At 29.8% G+C, this 19,938-nt stretch overlaps 1 protein-coding gene across 2 annotated transcripts in view; it reads left to right on the forward strand.

Moving 5' to 3' along the window:
* The window catches only part of LOC134724653 (calponin homology domain-containing protein DDB_G0272472-like), a 41,619-nt gene extending 21,904 nt beyond the window's left edge, over positions 1-19,715 (forward strand). For both annotated transcript variants that reach the window (XM_063587804.1, XM_063587803.1), the window contains 3 exons: positions 4,153-4,308; positions 7,908-8,135; positions 15,695-19,715. In XM_063587804.1, the coding sequence (XP_063443874.1) occupies positions 4,153-4,308; positions 7,908-8,135; positions 15,695-15,850 (540 nt within the window). In that variant the 3' untranslated portion in view covers positions 15,851-19,715. The remainder of the gene's footprint in view (positions 1-4,152; positions 4,309-7,907; positions 8,136-15,694) is intronic.
* The last annotated feature ends 223 nt before the right edge of the window (positions 19,716-19,938 follow it).

Genomic DNA, 19,938 nt, shown 5'->3' on the forward strand with positions numbered 1-19,938 from the left:
GATTTATGGATATCACAACATACTTCAGTGTGAAATTTGTAAAAAACATCAAAACCTTTTCAGAGTGAAAGTTATAAAAAAAATAAGCAGAATTCTTTGCCAAATAAAATGAAATAAGAACACTCCAGGATTTCAATACTAGATAAAATGTACTGGTTTATAGATACATAGCTTATGGTACAAGTTAAAAGTGAATCAGTACATAATACTATAAAGCTGTATTTTCACCCTGTCATTATCAAATTTGAAGACTCATTTGATTGTTAAGTATATGTAATTCTTATCTACCAAAAAAATGAATTACTTTTTTTAAAGGACAAATTGATAAAATCAGTCATTTATTTAGTATCTGTTTGATTTTCCTGAAGCGCATTAATCTAAATTGATACTTTAATTAGTATTTAAATAAGAACTTTCATAGATTTGTTCCAGTGTTAATGTATTCCCACGTTTCTAATATTAGTACTACAGCCAAAATTATAAAAATAAATTATATCTTATTGTCAAATCTTTAAGTTTTTTTCAAATCGGTAGCTGTTTATTTGGTGTTTTCATGTAAAAAGTGATTACCTCCCAAAATTTAAACCGAAAGATAAAACATACTTCAAATAATAGAAATATTAAACCAGCTACTAATTATTTTTGATGTTCCTCAAAGGACACACAAAGCTTGCAATGCAATCGGATAAATTACTCCAGGGGTTTCCATAATGGTATAAACAGTGTTAAATATCGCTTTCACAAAATTACAATTTGACAACAGCTTTTACCGAAGGTACAAAAGTTTACAGGAAACCCAATAACATTTATGTTTTTGTCACATCGTAAACTACCCATTTTGTGAACATCAATCTCGGGGAAAATTATGTGTTCGAATTACCAATTGATGTTTTTTGACTCGTAACATTACTTGGCTAATTTTACAATGTACTTAATTTTTGTCACTGTTTGTAGCTTCTGATACGGAGAAATGTCACAACATGGCACTAGTTAAAAGTCGACATCAGTAAGATCTAGAGATGATTTTTAAAACATTCTTGTGACACAGCATTATTTGGTCATTATAGGTCACATTTTTTTTAAAGTTTCAAAAATGTGTAGGTTTTAGGTACAAACATTTATTAAAGGCATGTCATAATTTTAATTTCAATGTATAACGGGGTTAAATAAATTTGTAAATTCATGCTTCTAAAATTATTACTATAATATTATATGAAAACTCTTACTGTAACATTATGTTCTATGGTATTAAAGTTGAATAACCACAATTTAAAATTATACAAGGAAAGTTTAAGATAAGTAACTAGAAGAAATGATTTTAACTCCCCATTTATCAATTGCCATTGTTTTTCTGCCCTAACTACGATAATAGAAGGGCATTATGTTTTCTGGTCTGCGGGTCTGTTCTTTCGTCCTTCTGTTCGTTCATCTGTTCGTCCGTCCGTTCATCTGTCTGCTGGTCCTGCTTCAGGTTAAAGTTTTTGGTCAAGGTAGTTTTTGGTGAAGTTTAAGTCTTAGTACACATGTTCCCTATGAATAGATCTTTCTAATTTTAATGCCAAAATAGAGTTTTTACCCCAATTTTATGGTCAACCAAACATGGAAAATAGTAGTGCAAGTGGGGCTTCCGTGTACTTGGGACGCATTTCTTGTTTACTTTTCTTTGAATTTGCACAGTACAACACACCACATGGACTTCCAGGCAAGGCTTCCAAAACAGTCATATATTCCAGTCATTTGTATAATGTCTGTTAAAAGTCCGGCTGGGCAAAGCATGAAACGGTCATATACTTTTTAGTTTTCAAGACTTTTGCGGTCATTTTAATATAATTCACGATCTTTTTGACCCAAACTTTTGGAAGTTCCAGCGCAGGACTTCTTTGGAATCTACAAAAAAACCACTAACAACACAAGTATAGATATGATAATGTTAAGTTTTACATCATCACCATTTACATGAATGGGTTCAGTAATAAAATTTTCCCAATATTTTACAATTTTGTGTTGGAAGGTTCATTCATAAAAGACTAATTTATCAAAATTTAGGAGGCAAAGTAAATTAATGAATTCCTTGTAAAACTGGAATGCCATGTGAATAAAATCATATTATATGAGAATTGATTTTAATTTTAATTCAGATTGCGATTAAAATGTCATCAGTTAAAATAAAGGTAAACTACAACTCATTTTCTTTTCAATTAATATGCAATTGAAAATGTCTTGAAAATGTATCATAATGTCAAACTGTTATGAAAGAAAACACAATTACATATTAAGAATAATCAATTTAATTCGTCAACTTTAATAATTTGTGACATTCACATTTATTTTTATGAAAAAAATCCCAATATTTGGTCTGCTCTTTCACAATTATTTTAAATAATTTTCAATATCAGAAAAAAAACTTTTAAATGAAGCTAATTAATACAATTACTAGTTAAATTGTACATCAATTCAAAAAGCAAAATGTCAACCTGTCAGAATTCAAATTGAGGCTATAAATCACATTGTGGTTATAATACCCCCACAAAGCTGAATACTTTGCAATGTTTTTGTGTGAACTCCTGTGAAATTGGAGAAATTAGTTTAATTGTGGCTTGAGTGAATAGGTTTAAAACTGTTTTATTGGGTCATCAAATTCACAACTATACCAAGTAACATGGCTTATCTGTTTGCAGATCGTTAAAGACAGGTGCTAAGGTTTATGTTTGTTTTTTTACAACTTCATCAGTTTTGTTATTGGTAGTCTTAATTGTTGTATTTTAGTTTATCATAAAGGATTTGTTTGAATCTACCAATTATATTTTCCCAGTTTTTTTTTAAGGAACATGTGCTACTTAATTTCGAGCTATTTCAAACCTCATTTTTGCAATTATTGTCATTTTTATATTTAGATGTAGAAAATACTTTTTTAGACTAAAAGGTGTTTTGCACATGTCCATTATTACACACTAGCTGAAGTTGTTAATGTTTCAGCTTTTACTTATATTTGATATTAATCACCTTTGTGGAAATTTCACTTTTAACCAGCTACTGGTATTTAAAGAAGGGAAGGTGGCACCAATCTGTCAATTCGCATTATATGTGCCACCTTCCCTTCTTTAAATATACCAAGAGTTGACAGATTGGTGCTTATATTAGCTGTCATCAGCAATCAAAACCTTTATATAGAAGATTAAATTATCTTTATAAATAGTAAAGGATTGACTGTTCACCAGCTATTTATAGCTTAAGTTGTGAAGGGAAGGTGGCCTGTCATCAGCAACAAAAATCTTAATATAGAAGATTTAATTATCTATAAAAAGAGTAGAGTATCACAAAATTCACAAGCCACACTATTTCAATTGTAATGTTTCTGAGGGTTTCTAAAGTCAACCCAAAACTGTACATTGAATGCAGCTAAATTAACATTTTACTTGAATGACTTTTGAAATACAGATCTGTTATTGTCAAATGAAAAGAAAAAGTCAATAACACTCAATAATATTTGCATGCTGCATATTGTCCCTGTGTGTGCCTGTTCATTAGTCATTGGTGTATTGACATCAGTTGACCTCAGTAGATCTGGGGTCAGATGTTAAAGAATCCTAAATTTACATTTGTCAATGACATCTATGGCAATTACATAAGGGTAACTTTGAAATACATGTATAAGCAAAATATGATATTACAACCTTAGAGTCTTAATGCAGATGCTGAGCTAGCTGTAGAATCAGTATCACAGAGCTCAGTATAGAGATTGAGACCATCATAATCTTGTTGTTATGTATGCTTTTTGGGCTTGAATGTTAAGAATCACAAGTACATCAATTAATAGTCTGTTCTTTTGTTTATATACTCAGATGGCATTATCATGACATGCCTTGTGTTGGGAAAAAACATACCACATTCTTTGGAGGAACATTTGAAGTTACTCTTTTAAGGATTGTTAGGTTAAATTTGCAAGCCAAAATTTCTGCTTATACAAAAACAAATATTTATCTTACCTTAGGCTTAAATTCACTTTGAAGGCCTGCATTTTGGTTGCCACTGGTTGACTTTACAGTTTTCTACCTTAAGTGATGACTTATACAAGGGATTGCATGGGACCATCTGGAGTTTTAAATCTTTTGTATACAAAAATTAACTGTCATACATTTGTTTTGTTTTCAGTCTCACAATGCCAGAAGAGTACATTATATGACAACAAATTTGAGGAACAAAAAGGAGAAAGAGGAAGCTCAGCAGCTTGTATGGGAGGGACGATTTAAACGACGAAATGCTGATCAGGAAAGACGAAAACATGAAGACTCACTCAAATTTTTCAAAGTAAGTAAAGTAAAGTAAAAATAAAATATTTGTTGACCTGCTATATATGCTTATCTACAACATGCTTTTATAAATCAAGACTGGTTTCAATATATGAAATAATAGAGTTTTGTAAAGACTTGAGGTTTTTTTTGTTTTTTTTAATTTGTCTGTGTTCATGTAAATAACTTCCTAGGTCTTTGTTTGTCTTGTATGATTTTTGATTTTAGTTTATTTAAATATTTCAGAGTTAAGTTATCACTTAAAACTAGTACACATTGTTGTGTAGGGACCTGCTTAAGCATACCTCCAGCTGCAGGATTTTCTCAGTGTATTGAAGACCTATTGGTAGCCTTTGGCTGTTTTCTGCTCTTTGGTTGGGTTGTTGGCACTTTGAAAAATTCCTCATTTCCATTTTAAATGTTGACAGAATAATACCTTCTATTGCCAGTACTTTCTTTTTTCAGTGCTTCAAAGACATTTTTTACTCTAGTTGTTGGTTGTCATCTTTGGTCATTGCATGTCTATTTTTACATATATATATATATATATATATCAAACTGTGTTTAAGAACCAGTTGTCATGCTTGGTATCTAAGTGCTTATAGGTTAAGCTTGTTAGGTGACTTTGTTAAAAGATTCTAGCTTCATAAACCATAACATTAATGATAAAATTTTGCAGAAAACCCCTTCTAGTTTTATCTTATTGACATTTAAGTCAATAATAACAAACAATGTGTGTATCTGCATGTTTTTTGTTAGGTCAGATGTAACAAATAATGATTGGATTTTCCCTTTCAAGTTGTTCAATTGAGATTTGACAAGGAAGCACATTTTATTTGTTACATGTAAAAAAAAAAGTTCTACGCACTTACTCATGTCATTACACAAAAAAAGAAGTCACAGAACTTTGGATTGAGGATTTTTAAACTTCTTACTTACATAATCAAGATCATACAGATGTATTTCAACTTACAAAACCACAAATATGAAATTGATTGCGGATATTTTTTGTCATTCATCGGTAATGACATAGCATTCTTGTTTTTCCCTATATATCATACAAAATATGACATTGTGACTATTAGTTATAACTAGATTATTTGGTAAATATTTTTGACATAATAATTATAAAAAAAATTAATCAACTTGTGTGGCAAGCTATTGACGAAATAGTTGTCGTTGAAATTGAATAGCCATTCATTTACGTTATCGACCTTGTAATGGTAGATCCCTGCAGTTGTTTTGAGTCGAGAACATCTGGTTATTGGGGATTAAAGCGACATGAGCGTCTTTTTGTACTCTGATAAAAGACTTGATTTTATCATTTTGTCACTTAATTTGTTCAGACCCAGGAGGACATTCTGTTTCTAGAATATTATATATCAGACGCATTCATCATGGATTTGACAAGAATAAATTTTAAGGTTCAATATCAATTTAGAATATTTTTTTACATAACTTTGCAGAATGATGATTCAAAAACAGAGATGATTGATTTGTTCTTGCTTAAGGTCACCTCAGCAGGAATAAGCAGGGGCTGATCCAGCCAATTTAAAAAGGGGGGTGTTTAACCCAGGACTAAAAAGGGGGGTTCCAACTACATGTCCCCATTCAAATGCATTTATCGTCCAAAAAAAAAAGGGGGTTCCAACCCTGGAACCCCCCACCCCCTGGATTGGCCACTGAATAAGTTATACTGTGACAATGAATCAAAGGATGTTATATGATAACTTATATTTTGGAATAAGATTTTATTTCTGAACCAACATGATTTTGCACTAAATGTCAGCATTTATGTTTGACATTTTATGATTAAACATATTATGTTTATGACTTTGTTAAATATTTTGAGTCAGAGAGGGACATATACCCTTATTCTATGATGCTTTTAATATGTTACTTGATGGCATCTAGATGTCCAGTCAATCTAGCATAAATTTGACCCTAACCTAAAAGTAATTGCAACAGAAGATTTTTAAGTTTTAATCTTTAGCATTATACCCCAAATATACACAGAAAAAAGTCCCATAAAATCTAACTTGAGGAAGACTAAAACAATCACCATTTAGAATTCCTATGGAGATTTGTATTGAAAAAGGAGATAACTCTTGCAAAAAAGGCAGAAATATCAATAAAAATTGATACAAAATTATAACTTTACCGCTTCTTTTCATCAGAATGTATTGATTCTTGATTTTTTAACGGTCTTTACAGTATAATAAACAACTCTTAAGGTGTTTTCATATATTTCATCAAGCTTTAATCTAGATTTCGTAATTCATTAGTTGACCATTTATTGAATTTTTCAACATGTCAAGGTGAAGAATCTCAAATTTAATAAAAATAATTAAGCATGAATTCTTCTTTTTGTGGTTTAAAGTTTCTTTAGATAAGTAAGTTGCTGAAATAATATAATATACAGATATAAACATTACCAAATTTTCACATTATTTTTTCAAAATGGTTACAAAGCTTCAAATTTGCAAATTCTTTAATGAAAAAATGCATGAAAAAAATAAAACTACCCATACCATTTTGGTTTTGTACATTTCATGAGCAGAAGATTATATATTTCAGTCAAATACAAACTTATAACCCCATCAAAGTATCATACTGTTCATACATTTCAAGAAAAACTACCAAAAACTGACCAACAAAGACTCATTTTGTAAGAGTTATCTCCCCTTCCAATGTTGATTTCCATAGGAAATTAAAAGTGCTGATTTTGAGTTTTCCTCAAGTTAGATTTTATGGGACTATTTTCTGTGTATATAAAGGGCATAATGCTATAGATTAGAACTAAAACATTTTCTGTTGCAATTAGTTTGAGGTTAAATCTTAGTTTGACTGGACTAATGTGGATAGGGTCTCTTCTGTCTTGTTACCACCATTGTTCTTCTACATGATAGTCCTGCAACTTCTTTAATTTTTTTAGTGAGAGCTTGGGTTTCCAATCCCAAAACATCAATTTTGGTACTTATAGAATTTATAGAGGACAGACAAAACATGTCTTTCTGGGAGACTCACAAACTCCAGTGGTGATAATTACTGATTTTGCAGTTGTTGGGTTTTAAAAAACAAAACAAAACAAAAACAAAAAAAAGATCAATTTTACCATTTCTACATCATGTACTTTTAGAATTTAGAGATGACAGGCAAAACATGTCTTTCTGGGAGACTAAAAAACTTCAGTGGTCATGGTGGTGTTAATTACTATATTTTTTTTTCAAAATTATTAAAACAACTGTGAAAAATTGCTTACAGTTTATTGTTTGTTTCTACCATTCTTTTGTAAGTTTTTTGGATGAGCGAATTTGAAAATCAATACTTTTAGAGGTCCAGTTTTCTTCTTTAAATCATAGTTTTTTTATTTAGGACGATTTTATAGACAACTGAATTAAGAAGGTTGTCTTTGAAATACCCCCATATTATTCTCTTAATCATAAATAAAATCTTTGATGTGTCTAGTCATATATATAGAAAGCCATTTGTTCTCTATAATAGTTTTAGTAAGAATGGCATTGATTTGCCACTAAACCATATTTTTTATTCTTGTTAATTTTTGTATACGTACCAGTCATTATAGTTAAATGCAAATTTTCTGTTTTTTTTTTTAAGAAAATGGTTAACAAAGGAGAAGACCAAGAAAAGAACTTATACAATCAAGTCAGAAACTCTGAATATGCTCGACAAAAACAAGAACAAAGCGTTAGACGAATACAACAACAGTTAGCCGAGATCAAACGCAAAAACTCTATTAAAATACGGGAAGAACTTTCTGAGAGACAGAGGGTGGAGAGAGAGATAGAACAAGCATTCATAAGGGAGAAAGCAGAGTTAGATAAGGTAAGAAAATGGTTCCATTTGCTTTTAATATTCCAATAACATGAAGACATTTGTAATGTTTATATGAGAATGAAAGCAAGAAACAAAATCTTGCAGCAGATGACTATATGCACAACACGAAGTTAGTCAGCTTGAGACGATGAAAGGAGTGCTCATTATTAGTAGGAGGAAATTACAGAAAAGAAGAAGGTGTATAAACTTATAAATCTTGCACTTATTACAATATAAAATAATCTCTTTTATCTGCATGGTAAATTATTTTGAAACAAGTGACTTTATGAAAGCAGAATTATTGGTGAGATTTCCTTTCAAACCCTTCTTTGTGAATGTTTTTGTTGATTCTATCACTAGTGGAAGATTCAAAAGGTCCTTGAAAATCTGCTGTCAGTGAAACATTTAAGGCTCTTCTAGATTTAAATGGTTTCTCCCAGAGTGTTTACCTGATGAATTTTATTTGGGATGAAATTTAAACTTGGCTATATAGGGAGTTGGTAGTCATCATTCAAGTAGTTTTACATTACAATTATTTGTTTTGCAACTTTATGACCATCTTCTTGAGGCAAAATCTTCCATTCTGAAGATAACTCTCTTTTTTTTTCATTGAGAAAAATCTTTCCATAGTTATCTCCCCTTACAAATCTTGTTTTTATTCTATGCTCCTAGATCTGGCACATGTTTATAATTTTATTTTATTCTCATGTGACACAAATTGTAATGCATGTAATAAGGCAAATTAATTTTTACAACCAAATATATCTAAATATATTATAATGAGGACTAATTTACAAAGCGTGTTCCAAAATTGGTTACAAATTGTTGAACAAACAAAATGATTAACATAAATTTGGAATTACAGTCCATCTACTACTAATGAAATGACGAAATGTCTGACGTATTTGACGGCAACTGTTTTTGTGCTTTGGGATCAGATAAGATAGTGATATTTAAAAGAGTTGTTGACATTCTTTATAAAGATATGAAAATATTAAAGATGGCAATTTGTCAGAGAATAGATTGAAAGCAACCACAATAACTTGAGTTTTTATGGTTAATACCTAATAACGCACTTCAGTGATTTTGAAAAATGTTTATAATTTACTGACATTAAAGTACTATACTTTTTATAATTTGTTTATGTCAAAAGTTGCATTTTATAATTTTCTCCCTTACAAAACATCCTTTTAGCTAGGATAATTTTCATTCATTCTTGAATTCTACGAATCATTACGTTTCAAAAGAGTCTAATTGTCGTCATAATTAGTGGGGAAATAAAATGTTTATAACCTAAACACAGACATGACACCTGTTTATGTATTACAAACTTGTGACTTTAATTTTCCATAAGAATGAAATTACTTTATTGACGGAAAAAAAAAATGTTATTGAGTTATAAACATTAAGATATGACAAGAAGTGTTAATATGTCCTTGAAATTAAAGCATGAAAGTAATTTTAATTACTTAAACTTGTTATAAGTAATGTCAACTCATATTTCATAATTTTTTAAAGGAGTTGTAGAAAAAAATTGAAAGAAAAGAAATTCTTAAATGAGGACAATACCAACTTAAGATATATAAAAGAAGATATATATATATACATTTAATTTCTGCTGTAAAAAATAAAGCTTTTAACAGATTTCAGATCAACACTTAAGAAAACTAGTAAGGCAGAAATATAAGTTTAATTAACATATATTTAATTTTTTAAGAATTTAAGAATTGCTATCAAGGAACTCATAAACATTTAAACAAAATAGTTGACATGAAGTCTTTTAGATGTGCAAAAGGGTGGGGTGGGGGGTAAGGTTTACTCTTGCCCATCTGTACAGACAAACTGATGTTCAGAAATTTGTTTCTATACTCTTACTTTAGTCTGCCTTGACCTAATGTTCTGAAGGCTTGTTTTCACCAATACAGATCAAGTTCGACTAAGGCAGGGCATTATTTCTGCAGATCACAAGTTACCGAGATCCTGTTTGTGATTGAACAATAAGAGCACCCAAACCCCAGAGCAATCCTTTATGACAACATACAGAAACAAATGTCATAAACTTTAAATAGGTTTGAATTTGAGAATTGACTCTTGATTATTTACAAGCAAGAGCATCTGTGTCCCATGGACCACCTTTTTTTTATATTTTATCTCAATGTGGCAAATAGCAAAGTGCACATAAATATTAATTGGAAATCGGGAAATAAAAATTGTACAAACTACAAAAGGTCATGCCCTTTATTATTTGGGTCAAAAATTTTGTCCTTAAAGTTCAGCACATAAATCATAAATAGTTAATTTTTTAGATTGAATTACTTTATTTTTTCAAAACAATTTTAGATTTTCAATATGTTGCGGGTTTTCCCATTCAATAAATTCTTGTTAATTTATCTTTTCATCTGATTTTGCTTGTTAACAGTTGTCACCATTCACAGACAAATTGTTAGATTATTTTTATGAATGAATTTTAAATATAAGGCACCTAACAAGGGAATCAACTGGTCAGATAGGTTTTAAAAGATAGAACTCTAAAAAACAATCCTGATTCCATAGCTAATTTTATTTTGAAGGTCATTTGGTAATTAGTAAGTTAGAGAATCATTTTTAAGGAAATTGAATTGGTAATTAAGTATTCACATAATCATGATAATATCAGTCTTAGATAGAAGCAAACTGGAAGGCTAGAATGATGTTTGACACCCTTTACACAAAATGTTCTCAAATTCAGTACTTTCTTTTTTTTACTGAACTAGTACACAATTTAATATAGGGGCCAGCTGAGACCATCCCCAGATTCTTGAATTTCTCGCTGCTTTGAAGACTTAATGATGGCCTTTGGCTGTTGTCTGCTCTTTGGTTGGGTTGTTGTCTCTTTGACAATTCTCAATTTTACATGTGATTTCATTGTTCTCTAGTAAAGAATGGCTAGAAAGTACAAAAGTTTCCAAGTAGTTAGATTGGTAAATGGTAATGCATTTATTTATTAGGCATTTGTTCACAATGTTGATATGTTTGAAATTCTAAATAAAGTGATAACAAAATATTTAATTTCCCTCAAGGGCCTCTCTGCAGGTCACATTATTTAGACCACCACCGTTGTGTATGACATACAGTTAATCTCCAGTAATTTATGTCTGTACTGTCCAGATAATGATCTCTACGGCCATTGTTCTTTACAAGTTTTGATCAATTATTTCTTTTGATTTTAAATCTTACTTGAAAAGGAAAAGGTAGAAAATACTATTTTGGGGGTTGTTTTGTTATAAAAAAAATAATTTTTTGGTGACATTGAGAAAAGGGTAGGTATTGTATTTTGTCTGCTAAGAGGTCAAGTTTTGTTCATGAAACAATTGAGTCCTTGTCCGACTCATATCATAAAAGGTTAGAAAATTAAGTCTGGATTTTAAAAAGTTTGTTGTATGTATGTAACCTTATAATTATGATTTTTTAACTTTGATATTTCTTTTGAACTATGAAAGGCATGAGTTTAAGATGATCAAGGTCAAAGGTGAATCAGACAAGATGAAAGTTACCACATTCAAATCCATTAAAACAGTAGTCAAAGTAGTCAGAACATCTTTCTTTAATAATACAAAGTTGAGCAGTGTATAGATTCAGTGTTGCATTGTTGGTGTTTCTTCTTTTCCTTGGTGGTAAAGTTCAGAAAGTTCAGCAGCCACTTTTTTTTATGCCCCACCTACGATAGTAGAGGGGCATTATGTTTTCTGGTCTGTGCGTCCGTTCGTCCGTCTGTCCTGCTTCAGGTTAAAGTTTTTGGTCAAGGTAGTTTTTGATGAAGTTGAAGTCCAAACGACTTCAAACTTGGTACACATGTTCCCTATGATATGATCTTTCTAATTTTAATGCCAAATTAGAGATTTTACCCCAATTTCACGGTCCACTGAACATAGAAAATGATAGTGCGAGTGGGGTATTCGTGTACTGAGGACACATTCTTGTTGTGAATATTTTATTTTTATAAATTCCTTGTAAATTAGGGTTCAGTAGTTTGACCAAAAGTAGCAGAACGATCAGAAGTGATGGTTGCCACCAAAATACAGGAGCAGAAGCTAAAGTACTTGACATCAGTTTGCTTTTCCTAGTTATACAATTTAAATCTTGATCAAATTTTTGAAGATGTATGAATTTTTTTCTTAATTGATAAGATATGTTTTCCTGTATTTAACAGGTCCTAATCAATCTATTTCTTTTATACCTTTATCATTGTTGATTTTTTAAAAGACAAAATAATGAAATGTAGGGTAATTTTAAAATTCACGATAAATATCAAAACTTTTGGAATAAAACATTTTAAATGGGAATTAACCTTTAGATATCTGCTTTATCTATATTAGAATTGCACATATTTTTATCAATGTGCAACAAAGACTATGTAAATATTGCTTTTGAGTCAGAAAATTAAGAACAAGAAATTAAAAGATGATCTTATAAAAACTGGATTAAAGTTGATACTGGCTGAAGTTCAATTTATCTTTTGAACTTTACAAATAAAAATGTAAATGTTGATTTTATTGACCTCTCATACCATAAGTGAAAGTCAATGTTTGTTTTGGATTTAAGGTCTTAAATCTGTGTCATCTAGCCTGTCATCTTGACTTTAGTCCTCGGTAAATAATCCAACAGGGTTAGTTATCTAGGGAAAACAGAGATTTATTGTCAAATACATACATGTAGGATATTATGTACTTTTAAAGCAATATAACATGGAGGGAACACAAAATCTTTGTATTCAAATTCAAATGTGGCTTATTAAGAAAACAGATGCATTTTTCAGTAGTTGTTGTGGAAAAGAAGACCACAAGAGTAAATTTTCCTTTGTTGCTGTTAAATTTTTTAAAAACATCTCCTAAAAAAAAAAAATTGCAAACAATTTATTTATTGATTATCAATAAAATTTTCTACAGAAAAAAATAGAACTAGTTTGACATTTAACTTTATGTTCTACTTATAACATGTATAAACAATGAAAGAAAAAATAACTTAACTACAACTTCCAAAAAACCTAGCAACCCTAGTCACACATGTTTTTAATTTACTATTTTCTTTTGTTTTTACTTAATTTATTCAGAAAATTGAACCCTAAATGAAACCTCCAAATTAAAGTATAAGTTAAATATCTTTTTAAGGCATCTAGCTTACACAATGTTCTGACCTGAAGAAATTCATGTAATATTTTTCTTTATAATTATTTAGTTACAATTGATTTAATCTGTCTGATACAATTAGGTTACAGTGTTAACAATTTGTTACATTAGTAGATATTATCAGCCTACATAACAGGGTAATGATCAGTTATTACTTGTCATTAATACAAATTCACCATTTATCACAATCTGCAGGAGGGTTCCATGAACATTATCAAGTTTGTCACATGATCCCCATTTGTCACAATCTGCAGGAGGGTTCTACGACCACAAGCTTGACACATTCTGTAGATGTTCTAGATGATGATCAACCAGAAGATATTGGCACATCATATTGCACTTTTCCAAAATAAATTGGCAAACCCCATTTGGATTTTTTTGTCTTAATAATGTAAAAATCAACACAAACAATGCTTGAACCTAGTTTTCAAGTTGCAAACTAAATACAGCCCTCCCCCGAGACACACACCACACACACTTTTAAAATTGTCTGGATCAAGGTCTTGAAAGAGAAGAAATCTGAAACTGAAAGAGTACTGATAAAGTTTCTAGAACAATCTTACTCTTCATTAATTCAAAAATTCCCTATATTGATAAATTACTGCCTAATATCTAGTGACAAATATTGCATGCTTGCTTAGGAATAAAACACTATCAGTTTAAGAAACCCACTTTACACTAGACCAGTATCTAATAACTTATTCTCAAAGATTGCTTTAGGTCTCTGAAGTTTAAAAATTGTTCTCCATTCTTCAAGGCCCCCAAGTTTCATTATAATTGGACAATAATTAGAATAAATAAGGTATGATAATAGAATCCTTCTACTTGCTTTGATAGAGATTTATAGTAGAGTTTAACATTTCTAAATAGGAGAGATAAAAATCGACATAAATTCTGTTTAGCCAATTATGGTATTATAAATAAGACAAAAAGGGTCAGGTACTTGTATAGATCATAGTAACAACAATTTTATAATGGTTGTGACCTCTAAATCAAATATAAAGGTCGCTTATAAAATGATTTTATCCTTCTTGATAAAGCTAATTTTCTAACATGAAATTTTGCATTGCTTTGCACTGCATTTGTAGGGTCAAGGATAGATTTATATGACTGTGCCAGATCTTGGTTATATTTCATGATTTTTGTCTGAATGTTAGGATCTTTAATTGTGTTATACTTTTGTTTATGAATATGATTATATGTTCATGCTTGATTAAACTTGTTTTGTCTTTATGTATTTTCTCATTTGTTTGATTTTCCAAAAATTTGGCATTGAGACATGTTCATGCTTCATCGAACTTTAAATGTCTTCACTTCTTTTCTTGTTTGTTTGATTTTCCAAAAATTTGGCATTGAGAACACATATTTAATGCATCACTAAATAGATATTTTGTTAGTACTTTTTTAATGATGATTGGGGCTGAAAATACTGCAGACAGTGCCAATTGTCTATTTGAATTGATTTAAGTTGAAATGAAATATGAATTATTTAAGGAACTGCAGCTATGTTATCTAAACTGTTATTGACTTTTCTGGAAAGTAGTCAATTGTATAGTGTAAAAAAGATTTGCAATTCATGTAGAAATTTCTGAGATGAAACTGCTTGAATCTGATGACTATAGATCTAAAATCTTCTAAGAATCTATGTTTTCAGCATTAATATCAATATAGAGTCATATGTGTGTCCAATAGCACTGAAACAATTTTGTAATTTTGTTTTAATATTTAGAAGAGAAATTTGCCAGTTTTTTGCTGTGTACATATAGGTGAAGCCAACGCAATTTGTAAAATGAAAAAAGTCTTCAGGGGAATGTTTTATACATAGTTCTTAGGAGAATATATGGGGTTTTAAGTTATGGGAACATTTATCTTGATATTTTCTTGATTCTTTATGGTCTGTCTATGCCCTGGGAACATTGTATCCATGGTTATGGGAAAATTAGAAAAACTTGTGTATTTCAGCTTTATAAATTGTATATTATCAAGGGCCATTAAATTGACATTTTGTTGTAGTTTCTTGTTAAGGTTTGTTACCAATACCCATACAGTGTAATTTTGTACCACTAAGTTAAATGTTTATGCCCAGTCTATTATAGTTAAAAGGATTTATGTTTACAGGTCTTTTAGTCTGTCCTGTTGTTTGTCTGTCCATCATGATGTCCTTCTGTTTGTCTGTCAATTCGGATCAGGTTAAAATTTTTGGTTAGGGAAGTTTACTTTGAAGCTTTGGTCATTTCAACTTAAAACACACGTTCATTATGTGAGGTGTATAACCAATTACCATTTGACCCCAATTTTACACCTTTATAAACATGGACCTAAGATAGCCCAAGCTTTGCATGCTGTACTATGATACAATGATTCTTGTTATTGACTTATTTTCATATTTTATTTTATTTACAGGCTCATGCAGAAAGAGAAGAATCTTACATCAAGTTACAGAAACACCGTCAATATCTAAAGGAAGACAAGTACCAGTTAGAGGAACACGAGAGGGAACATGTACGATTGTTACGTGTAGGAAACGTAACTGACAGTTCTACTGCTGAAGTATATTGAGATATTGTTTTAATCAGTGGTACTTAAAAAAACTGCTTTTGCATCTTTGTTCCTGTGTATTGTCTATGACCATCAGCTGTCATATGATTATAAACAGCATATATTGTCATGTGATCATAAAAATCACATGACTTACTTTTATTAATGTTAGGATTTGTGATGTTTGTTAAAGGATGGAATGGTCATATGATCTTTGTTGATGTATGGTTATTTGAACCTTGTTGATGTATGATCATGTGATCATTGTTGATGTATGATCATGTGATCATTGTTGTATGTGATCATGTGACATTTGTTGATGTATGGTCATTTGAACCTTGTTGATGTATTGTCATGTGATCATTGTTGATGTATTATCATGTGATATTTGTTGATGTATTATCATGTGATCATTGTTGATGTATTATCATGCCATATTTGTTGATGTATTATCATGTAATCATTGTTGTATGTGATCATGTGACATTTGTGGATGTATGATCATGTGATCTTTTTTAGTGAATGATTGTTTTTGAAGCTAATATGAGGCATTGAATGTATATATAGTTTACTATAATTTCAGTTGTCCCTTAATGTACATCTACTTTTCTGTTGTCTGAGGGGTACACATGAATGGGTAACATTGCTGAAAAAAGCCACTGCCCTCTAATGCATATCAAATAATAGTAATCTTTAATGAACCAAGTAAAGTGTATTTACAAAACCAAGAGTTTTTTTCTAATGCAATGTGCGTCTTATTTTTTCATACAATTATGTTTATAAATAATTGAAAAGACCAAAAGAAATGTAGGTTAGAATAGTTGGCCTTTCTTAAGTGCCTCAAAATAGATTGAAGATTGCAGTAAACGCTTTACAAAAACCTAACTCTTGTACGTGTTAGGTAACGGTATATTTGTTATGATAATGATTTTCTTTTCATATACCTTTAATTTCATCCAATATAATCTCAAATCAGAAGTAAAAGTTTTACGATGCAAAACGTTGATATGAAAAAATGATTTGAACAAATTGAAAAATATCATTCTCAATTTCCATAATTGTTCATTTAATTGAATCTTACAACTGGTGTTAGGAATAGAATTTCATACCCCTGGAGTCTGACGGCATTTTTAGGCTTTGTTTACTTTGTTAGGTATTGAGAATGGACAGTTTAAACAGACATCTAATTTCTATTGTTGTAGTATTTAATGATCAAATTAAAATTTAATTTTTGATGAATTGATAAAAAGGAATTGGAACAGAGATTTACCCAGGTGTTTGGGGGTATCAAAGTGTCATAATTTTTAAACCATATTGAATTTTCATGTGGATTATTCTCATAGATTCTTGTTTTACAGTGAAACTAATTTTAACTGAAACCTTTGCAAATAAAAAAAACAATGTTTAAACTGAACCCTGCACATGCATACCAAGCAAAAACACCTGTTCAGACCAAACTCTTGTAGGACAAATGTGGATTCATTTATTTTCGTGGGTACCAATTTGTGGATATAGGAAAACTTTTCGTGGATATTCAATTTCGTGGTTTTGGCAATGTCTGCAAATATTCCTTTAAAAGAATAGTAATCCTTTGAACATTTGAATTGGTAGTTCCTCTGTGCCAAGGAAATCCACGAAAATTAGTATCCAACAATATTAATGAATCAGCAGTATTAGGCATAGTCTTTAGTAATTCAACTTGCTTAAATCAAACTAATTTGTCATTGGAACCAGTATAGTTCAGTTAATATATATTTCACTGTATGTTATAATATGTGTTAAAAGTTGATTATATCATTAGAAAACAATGATAATCATGTGCTATTTACATCCTATTTCACATTATTGTTATTCAACAATTGGACCATAGAAGAGCAACAAGCAAAAAAGAGAAAAGGGGTATAAAGGAATTGAGAACTTTTATAGGAATTTTTATATAAAATTGTAAGATTTTGATAAATTATCAATATTTTTCCCTATTGTCTTTAATGTGTTTGTTGAATATGGCCATTCTTTGGCTTAGTTGTTTTTATTATAAAGAATGGAAATAAGAATGGCATGATGGAGAATCATGATATTTAACCAAATAAAGTAGACATCATTTGCTAACATATTTCTAAATTATATAGTAGTGAACTGATGAAACTGCCATGTTGTTGAAATGCAAGATAGAAAATTTGGTTTAAAAATCTTGAACCAATTTATAAGTGTCTTCCCCAATATTTGCTGCTGAAGTGTTAAAGTAAATGTGCAAGGTAGAATTATTATTTTTAAGTTTTATTTCCTTTTATAACTCATTTTTTTGTTCTTGTCTGTTTAATATTAAGAATGTGAATAAACATTTATTTAATTGCACAATAATTTGAATTAATTTCTGTTACTTTTGATCAATGACAAAAAAGAGACCAGTACATTTCAGGTAATTAAAGAATTGTTCTCTTTGATTTCAATATGTCATGTGTAACAGCTATGATATTGAAGATTGGAGTCTATAATGTAGGAGTTTCAAAGTACATTATGAGTACTTGACTTCTCCTCATAGAATTAATTGAATGGTATTGCATAATTATTAAACATTAATTATTTTTTTTGTGTTTTCAATCAGCAAACCCCACATTATGTGGTAATGGGTTACCAATTTAGATTTAACCACTAGTTAAATCGATACATAAATTGGCAAATTATTGAAATTATATAAAATTTTTGATAAAAAAAATTTCTAAAGTTTGGTCTTGTATTACATGAAGTGTATTCAGTATACAAATTTACATCTTTTAATTATGCATGTATGAAAAGTTTCTACATTTTCACATACACTTTCAAGTCATTGCTCATTTTCCATTGAATCAAATGGTTTGTTCCCTAGTCTTTCAGTCAATTTGTTTATTATAATTCACTATAAATAACTTATTGTGTACTGTGTTATGTCTATTTTATACTATTGTCTTTTTATAATATTTATTTGCTCATATTCTTGTTACAATATTAATTTTATGTTATAGTTTACAGTTTAAAACTAAATTCTGCCTAAATTGAATAAGAAGTAGTTTGTTATGTTTATAGATTTTGTTCACATAAAAAGTAGCTATAAGTATATTTAATTATCTGTTGTTTCTCTTTTTTACTTTATCATCTTTTTATTTTTTTTAATTCACTTAGACACTGCCATCAAATGTATTAACACATTTAACAGTTGACATATCTTTTTTCAGAAACATCATTTTTAAGTTTGTATAGCATGGCATTGTGTTATTTCAACTGAAAATTATCATAATTTTAACACTGCAAATTTGAAACATCACAAGTGATATAAATTTACCATTGAAAATATATTTTATAATTCAACAGAAATATATTTTTGTTATTGATCATGAACCTCTTTAAAAAAAACCTGGGACATGGTTTAATTGTATCCTTAAAGGGTAATAGTAATAGATGACAAGATGATCTCTTTTCAATGATTAACTTTCAATAGTAATTTATGTGCGGTGTATTTTGTTGAATTTGCACATTATTTGCTAGAAAAACTCAACACAGATATAATTATAGTTTATAGTACGTTTTAATTTAATTTTGTTCTTTTAACAAACTTTTGTGAAATGTCATGAGAGTTTTCACTTTTTTTGTTGTTGAAATTTCCCATAGATGTAGTTCTTGAATATCCCAAAGCTAGGTTTCTATGTGTGCTGAAGTAAAAATTGTATTGTTTTATTCTCGTAAACATTTACCCTTGTGTCAAAACTGCTGCTACATTTTAAAAATTTACACAAGCACTATCACAGTCAAATATTTGACTAATGTGTCAAAACAATTATATATATATATTGGTATTGTTTATGCCTATGGTTTTTAAGTTTAAATAGATGAATAAATGTCCATCTGTACATTTTAAGTTATTATTCTATTGCCTCAAGGTCCTGTGCAAGGTGAGGTTTCACCCTTTGATACTCAGACAAGCAGTGTATAGTTTAGCTCATGGCCTTCAATATACAAATGAGTCAAACTTAGACACATAGTTATCAATAAAATGGAATGTTTATGCGACTGCCATACAAGTGAGAGGTTTAGCAAGCTATAAAACCAGGTTTAATCCACAAGTTTCTACATAA

Source organism: Mytilus trossulus, chromosome 7 (assembly GCF_036588685.1).
Source record: "Mytilus trossulus isolate FHL-02 chromosome 7, PNRI_Mtr1.1.1.hap1, whole genome shotgun sequence".
Taxonomy (NCBI): Eukaryota; Metazoa; Mollusca; class Bivalvia; order Mytilida; family Mytilidae; genus Mytilus; species Mytilus trossulus.